Source organism: Hippoglossus hippoglossus, chromosome 10 (assembly GCF_009819705.1).
Source record: "Hippoglossus hippoglossus isolate fHipHip1 chromosome 10, fHipHip1.pri, whole genome shotgun sequence".
NCBI classification, from domain to species: Eukaryota; Metazoa; Chordata; class Actinopteri; order Pleuronectiformes; family Pleuronectidae; genus Hippoglossus; species Hippoglossus hippoglossus.
The window spans coordinates 19,387,593-19,403,717 of record NC_047160.1 but is presented as its reverse complement, the minus strand read 5'-3'; the positions used below and the strand labels follow the sequence as shown (position 1 = coordinate 19,403,717).

At 41.9% G+C, this 16,125-nt stretch overlaps 1 protein-coding gene across 7 annotated transcripts in view; it reads left to right on the top strand.

The window, feature by feature from the left end:
- The window catches only part of diaph2 (diaphanous-related formin 2), a 337,820-nt gene that overhangs the window by 281,587 nt on the left and 40,108 nt on the right, over positions 1-16,125 (top strand). For 3 of the 7 annotated variants that reach the window (XM_034597174.1, XM_034597171.1, XM_034597176.1), the window contains 3 exons: positions 438-573; positions 14,276-14,368; positions 15,861-15,926. In XM_034597174.1, coding sequence (XP_034453065.1) covers positions 438-573; positions 14,276-14,368; positions 15,861-15,926 — 295 coding nt within the window. The remainder of the gene's footprint in view (positions 1-437; positions 574-14,275; positions 14,369-15,860; positions 15,927-16,125) is intronic. The other 4 variants (XM_034597175.1, XM_034597172.1, XM_034597177.1 and 1 more) reach the window with 2 other exon arrangements.

The window sequence follows — 16,125 nt, the reverse complement described above, 5'->3', positions numbered from 1 at the left end:
TCCAAAGGTCACGGTTGAATTTTCCTCTCTGTTGGCACAAGAACAAACTGACACGTTTGTAAAGGCTGTATCTGTGCCGTTGATTATCTCCCTTTTTCTGACTCCTCCCTGACATTTCAGCCGGTCACGAAGGAGGAGGAGGAGGATGATATCACTTTCTCCCTCCTCAGAGACTGGCACTGCTGCAGTTTTCTTTTTTTCATGCGGTGACTCCTATATTGTCAGGAAATATACTTGCATGGTACATGTGTGTGTGTTTGTGTGTATATAAATTGTTTATTACAGAAGCTATCAAACACCCTCTCTGAATTAGAATTTGCTGATGGCACCGTTTCTGAATATGACAATACAGTAGCAGAGACACTAAAAAGCAGGAAAATTCTGATTTTATCTGTCTATGTGGCTGTGTCCATGTCTGTGTGTGTGTGCCTCATCAGGAAGCAGTGAAGGAGAACCACAAGAAGAGGGAGATGGAGGAGAAGATCAAGAGAGCCAAGCTGGCGAAGGAGAAAGCAGAGCGCGAGAAGCAGGAGCGCCAGCAGAAGAAGAAGCAGCTGATTGACATGAACAAAGGTATGCCACTTCTGCCTGTGCCACCACAGAGACAGAGACGGGGAGGCAGGTGGGGAGTAAGGAGGAGGAGAACAGGAAGATGGAAGGGGGTTTCAATTGTGCTTCACACAGATATGAACTCAGAGGGAAGAGGATAATGCAGTGGGGGGAGTTGTGTTTTTCAGCTGTGAGGGAATCTTATATTTACCTCCTTAGCCAACACAATGCTTCCAAACAACAGGCAGATTATGCTACTTTTAGCTTGTTCTTTCCATGGTGCATTTGCACACATGGACAGAAACATTCTCTTCCTACAGTCTGTACATGGCTTCCATAACATTTAACCTTTTTTTAAACAATAGTTACCGATGGTATAACTCAGCAGCCGCACCAGGTATTGGAATGTAGTGATGAATAAATGCAAATGCTCTGTTTGAGCTCTCGTAGAAGTGGCAGGATCACACGATGTAGGTCACCCGCAAAGACAGGAAGCTGAGTTCTACTTTTACAACACAGTCTTGCTGTTATTACTTTTTCTCTGGTCATTTGCGAGTAATGCAAGACAAAAATGATCATTCCTTCATCTGAGAAGTTTGCCGGCTATATTTATTGTAGTGAATCACTGGAATTGCTCTTTTGTCCTGCGGCGATACCAGTAAACCGTGTATTGATCAGTGTAAGTTGCAGTTGTCCAGACATGAAAAATTAGAGCAACAGAGCTGGGTGCCTGTGTCTAGTTATGCCAATGACATTGAGAAGGAATTTCAAGCCTGAAGGGGCCTTGCAAGCAGTCGTTGTGGTCTTTTGTCCATTTTTTTGACAAACAGACTTGGATTTTCACAATTCACCAGCTTCTAAATGTCAGCACCAGCCAAGGACCTCTCTGTAGCTCAGCCACATTGGGAAATGTGACAAGACAGTGCTCAGTATGCCACAAACTCTCCAAGATAATTGATGCATGCTACATTTTTTTCCTTTTCTTCCCTGAGCAGTGACCTCTTTGAAAGCTTCACTTTTAATAATCCAACATTGCTGAGCCGAAGGAGGCTGTCTAACCCCCTCTCTCATTCTGGCTAACCAGATGGAGAAGGGTAGAGAAGTAGGTATGATATTAAATATTTCTGCCAGAGCAGATTTTGATCTCAGTTTCTGAATGCCATAATATGACTTGTATGAATAAAACATGAGGGTGACATGGGCAACGTTGCCTGCAGCTTTAGAGATAGTGGGGATTGTCCTCCAACCAAGTATTAGCTTGTTGGATTGTCGCGATCACAATGACCTTGCCAGTTGTGATATACACACTTGATGTGCTAAACCCAGGATGCTTCTTACCTGTCAAGGTTCTTTGTCTGCATCGACAAAACATTTTCATTGAATAATTCCTTCTTTTTTTTGTGTACTGACTTGTCTCTATGTGAAATGCAATCAGAGAAAGTGAAATCAAAAAAGGCTCTTTAAATGGATGCTGTGAATGGAAAGCTGAACTTGAGCCAGGAGGAGGTTGGAGGTTACAGCAGTTTGCTTTTCTACTCTTGTGTTCTCACTCGGTTTCTCTTTAAGTGGTTTGGTTGGAACACACTTAGCAGGATATTCAGTGTTTTCCTTTGTTGCACATCTTTATTATGCCTCCGCAGCAACAACAACCATCGCCTGAGGGAATTTCTCAGTAATTTGACTTGTTGTAATTTCTTTAAATTTAGACAAGCATTCACTTGGACCCAAGTGAATGAACTGAGTAGATCTTAGTGGGTCTAGGTCACTCATACAGCACGTTTTTGGCTTTAACTGCAATCATTTTTAATGACCTAATAATTAGAAAATCCACTTTATTAATTTTCTTAAATTCCTTGTGTTCACTACATAGAGTATATTTCATTTGTATATTTTTATTCCGCATAGGCAGACATGTATGTTTACTGTAATTAGTTGGTGAGTGATACAACTGCAGCGTTCCTTTGTCTCTGCTCCTCTCCAGGCAGCTTTGGCTTGAGAGTCTTGGCTCTTTTCTCCCATTCTTTTGTACGGTTGTATATATATGTGCTTCAGATATTTTGAGTAGTTGGTTATTTGAGGGGACTTTGCTAATCTATATTTCATGCTGAGCATCAACGTGTTCTCTGTGAAGGCTGATAAAAGTAAGATAGCTTACTGGACAGAGAGACTTGTTTAATTCCTCTCACCATTAATCAATGTCCATCCACCCTGTGCATTTTGGATCAGTGAATACGTAGGTGGGTGGGTGGATGTAATGAATTGCTGACCTAAATATTGTATTTTTTTGTGTTTACAATTCCATTAGACTGAACAGATGGAGATAGCATATGGTCATTGTTTTAAGAGAATTATGTACAGGTCAGTATCTTATCTGTTTTATGGATTAACTGATTTAGTCATTTTATTGCTTAAAAGACTTTTAGATGGATCGCACTATCGGGTTTAATGTAATTTCAAGAGGCTATTTTTGAGATTTTTTTTCGTCATTTCACAAATTGTGACCTAATCCTCTTCACTTGCAAATGATTAACAATGAAATGCATATTTAATGAGAGTTTAATTCATTTAGCTTTTTCCAGGACAGCACCACGGTGGGGAGGGGGGGAGGGGAAACGGACAAATGCTTTTAGGAAACTGAAAATAAAACCTTTTTCCCCCCCTTTCCAAGTTGATAAAACCTGAGATTATGCTCTCTGACATTCCCACTTATTCAACAAGTGTGATTGATAGATGAGACAAGTGGAGAGCTAAACGTGTTTTCCTTGTGAAGTATTAGAAATCCTAATTGCTTATGAAATCATTACCGAGTCACCCAATTTGTTTTAATTTGCTCTAAGTGGATTCCCAAAGTCTCTCGAACTGACCAGATGTTCAACATTTACAAAATTGCTTTACTTCACTGGAAAAACACAGTTGAACACAGTAGAATGAACCCAAACTAATGCTTCTGTCGAAAGCAGGGGAAGATGGCTCTTCACAGCGGGATAGTTTTTTTTTTTTTTTGGCCTATGAGGCAATGTCACTAGCAGCATGTCGAGTGTGTCAGAAGCTAGAGCATTTGGACTTTTCCTTCTCCGAGGCATTTGTGTGGAGTAACAGGCCCCTGTGGGCGCCAACTCGGCTGGCATCACCAGGGTCAGTGCCCCCGTCTTGGGCAAGTGTCTGCACCCACATGTCAACTGTGTACCCCAGTCAAATCCACTAAGCTTTGAACAGAGCCGGAAAGCGCACATGCCGCTTTGAGCACAATCCAGCCTGGCATACGGCACACAGTAATAAACAAACAACCGGAAAACAAAAATAAACAGTTATGTGAACATTTTATTTAGTCCAGACATTTCTTCCAGGTAGCACGGAGAAATAGTGAGGAACTTTGTGTTTTACGTGCTTTCCGGCAACTTTTCCTCAGACCTACTTTATATAGTTTACTGTGAATGGTTGCAGTAGCTTGTGGAGCAGTGCCCTTCCCCATTAGAGCCTCTGAAGAACATTTTTATTGCCAACCTGAGGAATATCAAGTGTAGAAGCATATTGGTTGTAGCCTGCAAGCTTTACAACACCTATTTATGAGTGTACCAACAACCTGCTATCTCAGCTGACTATACCCATTAAATGTATTCCAACTGGACTCATGTAGGATAAAGACATTTCTTAAGTAATCTTCGCCCCCAAAATAGAATTATCTGATGGATAAACTAACTTTCTGTAAAATCAATTACTAAAAGTGTTCTAGATAGTGTTATTAAAACCCCCAAAACACACACAGAGGCTCCACAGATGCTGTTTTTATGATTAAGTTTTACCTGTGAAAGTGATCATTTTTTACGATGGGAATTAGAGCCCACTCACCCGCTTCCATCCATTCTAACAACAGCTTGCAGACACAGGCAAAATTCAGACCCAAACGGTGCGTCGCTCTATTGGGATAATAAAGCAGATTTTTTTTTTTTACCAGCCTGTTTTGTAAATACAACTTTTGCACACACATTTTTACCATCTAAAACATAGTTATCATTTTTCACTCAACAGCTGGAAGTTGTGTAAACCACATACTTCATCACTGGGGCACAGAATCGCAGACTTCATTAGTAGTCAACATGTTGTATTTCTGATTATTTATTTTAAGGCACAGATATTAAACTAATTCATTAACCTGGTGGCAGCAGATGGTTTATCATTAAGATCCTTCTTAGTTTGCTGTTTTCATAATATCGTTTCTTATTTTTAGTACATTTCATCATGTACAGTCATCATGTGTCCTCCTTCCCATTCAGCAAAGCCGGCAAGAATGAGGTCTCCGTGTCCCTGTGATTCTTTTCAGAGAACCGTTGGCATTTTGACAATGATGGGCCTGCAGCTTCTATTTATGCATTCTCCTTGTCAACCTCTCACACGTTCAGGATGAACTAGTATATGTTTACAATGAACAACAGTGGGCTCCTCTCAAAAGAGCTTTCCATTTGTTAAATACAAACAACATTTCAGACTTCTTATTCTTCTGCCTTTTGCAGGTCTGCATGCTAATATAGATTGGATTTTAATGTGGATTTTGAGACAATACATCTCTAGTATTTGTTATGTATTACACATTTATGATCCGCAAAAATTAAGAGACGGTTGATAGAGACAATTTAGATGCTTTTACTGATTCTAATGAGCTAACATATCCATCAGTGTGTTTTCTTTTTCCTGTGTTTACTCCTCTTAATGTATTTTTTCCTAAAAGACCAAGTTGTGCAGGTAATTTTTTTTATTTTATTTTGTTTACCAATGCTCATTTTCCAAATCCAAGTATCTATTAGTGTGATATTCTAAAATAAATTGACATATTATTGTGCAGCTGTCTGACTGGTTGTGGCTGGCGGAGCCCTGTCAGGAATGACAGCGGCAGAGATTTGGATTGATGGCTTCGTGTGACACTGACAGCTGCTGGTAGGCCAGTGCATACCTGTGTTGCAGCAATGCCAGCTAGGTGATCATAGACAAGGGCTGACAGGCAGCACTGGGGTGGACAGGTTAGCTCTCTAAGTTTGCATAGTGTCTCCACAGCACAGCAGACATGGCAAACAACGTTACCAGGAGAGATGGCTTGTAGAGAAGTGAAGGTCAGAAACCCAAATAGATTTCGAAACGAAAATCTTGCTATTTCTCAGCTTAACGTGGGAAATGCAGCTACCATTATGGATCTATAGATGACCTTCATGTTTGATAGGGACTATAACAGAAGAGGACAGACCTTTCCAGAATGTAATGATGACATATGGTACAATACTTCTGAATCTGCTGCCTGCTCCTTCCCTTAGGTGTCATTTCTTCATCATGCCGCTGATTGCCTCCATGTCTGGTTATATATTTGTAGTTTCTGATGACTTATGAAAATGAAGGATCTCTCCCTGCATCTGCATATGGATGTCACAGCAGCATATTGCTAAAATGAGCAAATTGCCTTTTTCTCCGACCTTGCATATGAGCTGTGTCGATCTGGAGTGCAGGAAGTGCAAGGCATGCTCTAAAACTCCTGAGTATGGATTGGTGAATTCCATCATTACCTTGAAAGACAGGAACAAGGGCACCAGGATTATCTGGTGTCATACATCCATTCTAATAAATAAGAGCATATTAGATTGTGCTCCATCGCCAGTCAAAATCAGAATCTGCCTCAGGCGATGATGGCAGCACACAATATGGCTGACTGCGTCTCAGCTGAGGACTATAATAGCAAGCGGCACAAATAGACACATGAAGAAAAATAGAATTATGCGTAAACAAATGACATTCAAGGATTAAGTACGTCTGACTGCGAGCAAAATTACATTTTGTAAGTGAAGGTGATACAATAAAATACTCATCCAGTACTTATCCTCTCAGAATATAACATTTTCAATGCACTTCTATAAACAAATGTCAACATGAGGAAAACAACCCGGAATCCCTTAAATGTGTTTTAATAAATACCACAGTTCAGTAGCAATTAAAGGCAACACCGGGGAATAGTCTCTTCCACGTTTTGTCTGACTTGTGCATTTAATCGTTACGTTAAATGTTTGCTTGTTTTTCCTTTGTTTTATTTCGTAGTTCCCTCTTTTGTATCAGGAGAAAGACAGAAAACACTAATGAGATTGCACCTTAAAGCTTTTAATCACTTTTATCTATTATCTTTTACTTAATTTAGTTAAAGCCACAATCAAGGGAGCGAGACATGCATCAGATATCTATGCCTCTCCGTTTTTTCTCTCTCATTCCCTGTGTGTCTCTGCGCGCCTCTCTTTCTGTCTCCCACACACACACACACTCACTTTGCTCATCCCGCCTTGTACTTTTCTCTCTCCCATTGCTTTGGTAAATGTTCTTCTTCTCCTTGGTGAAATCAGCTCAGGCACAGTTGAATCTCATTAATTTGTGGGTGGTTCAAGTGTCTGATCATTTCCCCTCCCAGAACTGGACCTCACCAGTCACTTTACAGTCAATCAAACCTAATTACCCTCACTACAAAGACCGTCAAATCCCATTGTCAAATCCATTTAGCTTCCCAAGGCAGCGCCGCCTTTCACTGATGCAAACAGCCCATGTGGGGTTTGGTTCAGATGTTATCTTGATCTGGATTCCAAAACTCCGCTTTCCAAATGTGCCAGTCATCTAAAATGGGAATATACTCTGTACTGCATGGATGAATCCCAAAATGTGTATGGCATCTCAGTGTGCGTACGCTTGCCAAAGCCTCTTTTAAATCCCTTTCATTTTAATTACCTTATTCATTTCCAGTGTGACCCTGGTGTGAACAGTCACGTATGCTGAATGTCTGCATAGTTAAGGTGCCTTGCCATATAGATAAGCAATCGTGATCAGTCTGTGATTTGGGCTTTGGCATTAATACTTGAAGGCTGTTCTTGTCTGTCTGCCAGAGCAGCACAGTAAAAGGTGTTATTAGTGTGTCAGAGTTTTAGAGGTTGACCCCAACTGCAATAAAAAAACACCAGTCACCAGCTTACTACTCTTCATGTAGACCAGTTTAGGTCCTGTTACTTGTCGTTTAACTTAATTATTATGGTGTCACTTCCTGTTGCTCCTTTACATTAAAATCCATTTAGTGTATATAATGTAAAAACATTCTAATGGAAAGCAACACAAAATATACACACTGTACTAAAATAAAAAGTATACAATTGGAAGGTTTCTGACTTTTTCAGATTTTCAGGTTTAATATGGAAAAAGGTACTTTGGCAAATTGCAATGCAGCTTTGACTGATTGATGATTTGAAAGATGCTTGAATCACACACACTTGGAATTTTGCACAGAAACTAAACAGCAGATTTCATAAATGTCAAGGCAAAGGGGAGCACATGAAAAACAGCCACTAGAGTCTATTAGATGAGGTCAAATCGAGTAACACAAGACCGACGCTGAACTCAAAACCAGAGCCACAGAGTTGAGAAAGCCTGTTGTAAATATAGCTCTTTATCTAATCGCTTGAAAGACCACTTTGGTCAGTTTATAGTGACAGCTCGGTCAAGAGCAGACACCATCAATAGGTGACGGTTCACAGTGAAAATATATATATATGGGCCATGGTCTCTCATAACACTAAATGTGGCAGTACCTAACCTATGGAAAAAGGGGCAGTAGTGGTCCACTCTTGTGAGGACAGGCTCCCACAGCCCTGCTGGCACCCTGACATGTTGACCCCATGTGGCTCAGAGAAAGTGTGTCAACTAAACATCTGTCAGTGCTTGGTCGGAGCTCTCCCTTGTGTGTTAATGGTGTAACTGGGCAAACTAGCCCAAAGCAGTGGATAGATGGTGATCGCAATATTGTAATTGGAGGGGGGGGGGGGGCTGCAGGCAGTCGAAGTAAATGATAGTAGAGGAAGCACAGTGTGGTGACTGCTCTGTTGCAGGCATCTCTCTTCCCCCCCCATCCCATCTCCCAACCTCCCCTCCCTACTGTTTCTCACTTGGGGCCTGGCAGCATCCATCCAGATGGAGGGTTTATTTTTGTTTTTGTTTGTTTACTTATTCATGCATCCAGCTATTCGGGGCATCGCAGGGGCTTTCGTTCCACCACAGAATGCAAATCGCCATGGCGGATAATCCACTTTCATCTCTCCCTTGTCGACATCCAACTTCTCTCCACGTTTCCTCCAGTCTCGCAGTCAGGACATCTCTCTTTCTTTCGTTGTATGGGATCTGGCCTGCAGTGACCAGGGCCAGCCTAGCTCCTACTACATGCATGTCAAACACAGTGCACCTCTCACCACATTTCCCACCCTCACAGCACTCTGCCCTTTTTCCACCCCCCCTTGCTTTCTCCCACTGACCCTGGCGCCACACAGGGGCTCACAGCAAGATTTAAGTAGCAGCTACATTGCCATTCCCCCTGGAATGGAGGGTTGTGGGAGCATCCCTAATTGAGTTAGGGAGGACATGAGTGGGTTTACTCATCAAGCTGATACAGTAAAACAATCCAGAATGATCAGGAGGCAAATCTGTCTTTTTTATTAGCCATCTTCCTCTTCCATTCCCCTTTTCCTCCTCTCCTTTTCACTTAAGTGGACTACTACACTTACACACACACACACACACACACACACACACACACACACACACACACACACACACACACACACACACAGACTCCTACAAATTAAAGACTGCGGCCTGTCTGAAAAGTTTCTCGGGTCATTGTGTCAAGGCTTCTGTCAGGGTTGGTGGGTTGGACTGCAGGGAGATGTGGATAGAGGAGAAAACAAAGGGGAGACATCTAACAGGTGCATGACTGCTGTCCCTTTGGGTGCTTGTGTTCTCTGTGGCAGTAATGGTCTCTGTCTGGCTGGGTCTTGGGGGCGATTGCAACTGTAGGAAAGGAGGGCGAGGGGAAAGGGTGACTCTGCTCAAAGCCAGACAGTAGGAGAGTAGACAACAGAGCAGTAAGAGGAAGGGGAAGCTGAGTAATGCAGGTGGTTGTGTCTGTTCAGGCAGCCGAGCCCCTGAATTCTAGTGTGAAAGTAACAGGAAACCAGGTGCATAGAAGTGAGGGTCAGCTGGAGAGATGAGATTAAAAGAAAGTGTAGTTGTCGCCTCTCCACCTGGCCATAAACCAGCACCTCCCTCCCTCCACTGAGGCTTTTGTTTCACAGCTAATGGTCCAGGTTAATTGCACAGGTGACTTTCTGTGGGGGAACAGATGGGCTCAAATGTGTTCAAAAACAATCTGCAGCGAGCAAAAAAACGGAAGGAGTCATTCACCCCCTCTTCATTCTCCCTTCTCTTACTCATCTTATCCACTGGAGCCATGGAGGGCGACTGGGGTGAGGTTAAACTCTTACTGTGTTGCCCGTTCGCAGTGGTTTCGATTCATCAAGCAGAAGAAGGCCTGTAAGCTCTCATTAGATGTCATTACAGTGCAAATTAAACTCAGGGATTGGCTACGGGAAGGATAGCAGATAGTGAATAATAGACATCTCTCCTATGCCTCATTTTCCCCATGTAAAACACTTTAATTTGGTTTGGGAGGAGAGTGCTGCGCTGATACAAAGTCAGATGTTGATGTGTTTGATTAAAATATGTGATTATCAGGAAGGTCATTATTTCATATTGCTGTTACTTGTCTTTTCAGTTATCGTTGCCCTGTTGCTCCCAGCTTCACTCACCCGTACCACACAGAAGCTTTTCAGAATTTCGAATAATTATTTGTCTCTTTTCCCCTGAAGGCTGCATGTGAGCCATCAGAAAATTGAGTTCTCGATCGATCCACTGTTTTTTGTTGTTGTTTGTTTTGTTTTTCTCCCAAATCCAACATGCACGAGATGACAGATAGCAAATTGAATTTATGAACAGCCTTTGTTGACACTGCTGCATAATTATAGGAATGCCATGGCTTTGGTGTTTAAAGAGGGAGCCCAGCCTTTCATTCAAATACATACATGGTTTTCTGCTCGGATGGTCGAGTATAAAGCTTTGTCACATTTCTGAGGCGACAGCTGTTCTTTTACTTCGCAGTTGGATACATATTTTGAATGCTGTAGATGACTAGTTTTAATTAGCAGAAACAAACAAATGCAATGTCATGTTTTGCATGATGCAAGCTTATTTATTTAGTTCCTGACTGGTCCTTGACTGATGATTAAGAATTTCTATGGAAGCCTGAATGATGCATTGGTTTTCTGAAAGACTTGGCTCCTTCCCTTTGTCTCCTCTAACTGTTCTTGCCATGAGCATAGGTCATCCTGCTGCCATTAGCTGGAGTACTCTCTCTGACTCCCGTCTTGTACCCAGAACTCTTGATGTCTTTGTTTGACAAACTTTTCTTTACTTCTCAGCTAAGAAATCTGCACCATAAATCTGGATTAGTTAAGTGGAGGCTACGCTCTTGCGGATACACAACATGCATTTGTATCACTAAAAAAAGGTTCAGGCAGGTTTAGGTGAAGTGCCCGTGTGCGTATGCTTGCAGTGTATGTTTTAGAAATAATTAAATGTCACAGGGCTCAAGCCGTCAAGTATCCAGGAAGGAGTTTTAAAACCTTGTGTCTTGCTTCGCTCCACTAGTCCCTCTCAATAACCCACTCCACCTCACGCACTACTGCACCCACACAAACCCTCTTCACTTTTCTCACTTGCTGCCCCCCTGTGCTCTCTTTTTCTTATTTCTGTCTGCATTCTGCCTCCTCCCTCGTTCTGTCCTTTATATCTCCCTTCCCCAATAGTGACACTTACAGTATATGTGCTCTTTTTTATCTCTCCCTCTCCTGTTAATACATGATTTGGTGTTCTGCTCCTGGGATATCTGAAAGGTACATTGCAGCCACTTCCTTCCGCTGTAACTGAAGTTTTTATGCCAATCCTACTGAGGGCCCATTGCTCTTGTTATCCCTCTTAATTACAAAATGCAAAAGTGCTGCTTGTAAATACATTGTGGAGCGAGCCAGTCCCCAGGGCTCAGTGTTACATTTGGCACAGGCTCTTGGTCTAGGTAACACCTGATGTTCAGGTAAAGGAGTGAAGAATGGGGGATTGCTGCTAGGCAGGGATCAAAGTGAGAGATATGGAACAGGTACACCGTCTCTCTCCGGGAGGTAGAGGTTCACAGAGCTTTATTTCTGCGGTTAAAGGTTTAACTGTTTAAGAAAGTACCTAAAAGTGCAAGAGCTGCAACCATGTTCCACAGTTCCACAATCTTTAATAAGATCATTAAAGGCCCCTGGGGCTGTCTGTTGAGGTGCCCACCAAGGTGTTTCATTACTTGAAGGGTTTGTCAATGTCTTGGGTCTTAGCCCATCTTAACCCATTTAGAAAGCAATTTCCTGTGAGCAGAGGGGATCTTTCCTCTTGAGAGAGATCTTTGGGCATAAAAGGTTAGCTTTTCTGTAATTCCCCAGCATGCAATCCACCATTTCTGTTAATGAGAAGCGGATGAATATTTGCCCTAGGTTTTACAGCTCAAAATAAGACAAGAGTGAATTGCAGAAATGAGGCAGAAATGTCAGCTTAAGTGGGCAATGTTGCAATAAGTAGTGGAAAAAGGTGTTTTCTCTGAGGATTTCTGAAATAAGTACAGTCAAATAACTCATAATTCAGTTTTTTCTTCCTACAAAACGCTTACCTTGTCTTTGCAAATTTGTGGAATATTGTATGAATATATTTGATTTGAACTACCTAGTGTGAAGGCTCATTTGTTCGAGTTTCTTGTAAAGGGTAAGGCCTGCTCGAGTTTAAGCTGTGGCCCAATAGGACATAGTTAATTGAGCTCTGTGAGGTGACTGGGGAGAGTGTTTCCCATTTTAGTCATTTTGGTTCTGTGTGTGTGCAATCCTCCTGCTGAACCACAGTCTACTCGGGCTCCCAAGTCCTGGCCATTACAAATGATGAATTGTGCTACAGTTAAGCTAGAAGTAGGACAAATTGATCAAAGTGTCAGGTGCCCCCTGTGATGTCTCCATGAAGAAGGCAGTGAAGAAGGAGCTGTCAAAAAGTTTCTTATGCCAAGGTGGTTGTAGATAAATGTTTACCTGCCATTTAGCACTTTATGCCTTCTGTCAGATCCACAACGTGTCCTTCCTAACCTACATACGAAGAAGGAGTAGCTAAAGATTTGGGGCGTGGATGCATTTATAGTAGCTGCAAGTCGCCATATTGTTCTTTAGGTCCACAGAAAAATGAAACCCATGCTTCCCCTTTTAAACCAATGAGCTCGCTATCTGAGGTGTAGTGCTGCAATTTGAGATAAGCACTACTTGGCTCAGCTTTGGTTCTGTTCTGATAAAGCTGGTCTAATTAAGCTTGATTTAATCGGGATTGCTTTTAAGCACCGCACACAGCCGGAACAGATACTTTGATTTCAAAGTAGCCCTTGGGAAGGACTTGAGGAAGAAAGAGAAGGAAAGAGATAGAGAGCAAAACTAGTGTGAGTACGAGTGGAGTTGTTTTTTACATTTACACATGACATGTTTCTATTCTCAGTTTCACTGTCGTCTTGCATGAGTGATTTCAGGTTGAGTGGTTTGAAGGAGAGGGGGAGAAAACATGTTACGCCCTGATTTTCTCTGGTGATGGCAACATACTAGTAAAATGAATCCTGTAGCGTTCGGTGTCAACGTGTTTTGTTCATAAATTCAATTTGCCTGACTGTCGTGTCTCTTTGAGTAGGCTGCATGCAGGTAACAAAAGATTGATCACCCTAGCGTTGGGGAAAGTGTGTTGTGCTGAAAGTAGCAGTTGTCTCCACTTATTGTTTCCCTTCAGCTACAGCTGTAAGCACAGTGGAGGAACAAGACGCCGAGACCCTGATGGTAAACAGTGGGGACGAGCTAGTTCACTCGTGTACGCAAAAGAATTGATGGCCAAGTCACCAGCTCCACAATAAGTCACCCTAATGATCCCGGTGTAAAATAATGCCTGTTCTGGTCTAGAATGATAAAAAGGGTGCCCCTCTGACTCATTAGTATTGGGGTGTAAAGATAGATGACCCAGATATAGAACCTATGCTCATTTTTGAACCCTTTTTTTCACTGAGCGGGATGCTGCTCGTGCACTGTGTGGGCTCAACTTGTCATTCCTTGGGCCCGAGCATTTCAAGTGTCTCCTACTTGTCTCCCCAGCCTGGCCAACTGCCTCCAATTCTCTAGTTTCATGGATCCGCACGACAGCTGGAATGGTGGGCTGGGGGAATGTTTTTCGAAGGTCGGACCTGGTGTCATTGACTGAACAATGATAGAGCGTCCGTGTATTGAGCGGCTCCACACTAAATCTTTGTAAAGAGCACTTAGCTCCCCTGTGTTAGCCACAGAAAGAATATCTGTCAATGACCATCAGTGGATGCTTTCATCCTGAGGCTCCTCTGCCTGTATTAGTTGCTCAGCTCTAAGTGTATTTTCCTCCTCCCCAGCTGTTTACAAAAAATAAAAAGGACAGACCTGATTGACAGGCCTGTCTCAATACTCATGCACCTTCTGAATGACTTGTTTATATCTCATTCACAATCTCGGGTCTCTATTGCCGTGATGTAAAGGGATGCACATGTTCTTTTAAAGGGCATACTTAGCTGCCATACCTTGTATTACACCTTGAAACGTGTGTGTGTGTGTGTGTGTGTGTGTGTGTGTGTGTGTGTGTTTGTGTGTGTTTGTTTGTTTGTTTGTTTGTTTGTTCATGGACAGACTCGTATGCTGTTCTGTTAATGTAAGTATTGTCCTGTTAACACCTTTGCCTCTTTGTACCTGTTCTCTTACAGAGGGAGATGAAACTGGTGTGATGGATAGCCTAATGGAAGCTCTACAGTCCGGAGCAGCCTTCCGTGATCGACGAAAACGGACTCCACGCAACGGTAAGGCAGCAGAGACACACAGCACTCATGTCCCAATTTATATGTGTTGTCATTTCTGTCAATCTCACATGAGAAGAAATCTGCCAACTCCCTTAAATTGGTTCCTGTTTGCCATAAGAACTGGATAGTTTTTATATAATAAGTTTGTACGTTGTGTTCATGTGCTTGTGTCAGTTTGACTTGTTTCACAGATTACTGGCCGATACACATGCAACATTAACATAGGAACATGTGTGCATATAAACAGGTCCCAGAGTAACCAGCACACGTGTGGCCAGTCTGGGTCATTCCCTATTAATCATCCCTTTGCCATTCATGAAGCACCTATCATAATTTAACCACATTGGATGCAGTTGGACTGAGGCTGATATTGAGTCATCCTGGTGTTAACATGTTTCATTCTGCCATGATGAATGGCTCTCGCCCAGCTAAGAGTGGTGCCAGGGTCAATTGATATGCAAGTCAGAGTTCTGCACAAGAGCCACAGGTGCTGCCATCTCCACACTGGCTCATCATGGTTGGAAAGCAGGAGGGTAGAATAAAAATGTACCAATCAGATCAGCATTTTAAAAGGCAGAAGAGATCCTTTTCTGACCAAACCATCTATTTTTAGATTGTTGCTGAACAATATTTACATCTGGAGCGGTTGTTGGGTTGTAATAATTAGGCTTACATTTCTGTTAATAGGGCAAAATGTACTCTTTGTCTGTGTAATGTAGATTCACTAACTATTTTTACATTATTAACAGTTTTTACTTGTAGCAAAATGGTTATTAGTAGCAAATACTTAGTCGACAAGATATATTCTAGAGAAGATTACCAGCAGTATAACAGTCAGACCTCTCCTGCGTGACAGTAGGTTAAAAAACACATATTAACGCACTATACATGATATATGCTAGTACACACTGGTACATTGTCTGTCTCGTATCTCATCTGGTTCTGCCATCAGTCATCATTCCTGACCACATTGATGCATGTGTGTGTGTTTAAACAAATTATAAGATTAATAAATATTGTTGCTACTACTATGATTTGGGGGGGGGGGGGAATTGTGCAAGTTATTAGACTCACTTATGGATTAAACTGATAATTTAATAATAAGAATTAATTTCAAAGTGTTGTGCATGAAAAATCATTTAGAATTAATCATTGAAATTAAATGCTCCAATCAAATTGTGTATATATAATGCTCGACTGAAAAGACGAAACGTTTTTAATCAACATACACACATGGACATACACTTTACTCTTATTTTAACACATATACTACTTTTAATCTTCACAATTTCATTCCATATTTCTTTGTTTGGGGTTTAATTGGAGCAGGTGTCTTGACTTAGCAAAGCCAAAGGTTTTTTTTCTCAAGTGGTTAATTTCTTCAAAATATCTGACCTGTCACCTCTGATGCCTTTTTCTCTTTTCCTTTTCCTCCATCTTCCCCTTCTTTAATTTTATTTTGATTTTTGATTTATCACCAACGTCGTTGCAGGTGATCAAAGCCCTTCCAGTCCATCCTCTCGGTGGCCGGGTGCTAACTATGGTAACAGAACCCTAGGTGTGTGTATTTAATTGGCTTTTTAACCCAGCACCAACCTGTCTCCTACTGCACTTCATATCAGAACACTCAAGCTGAGCTGGTCTACAACATGCAGTGTCTCTGGCTGAGTAATTATGTTTTTCTTAACAAAGAATGATGTGTAAGATTCAATGTAAGTAAAAAGCAGCACCTTACTCCTCAGCAGTGTCAAAATTAA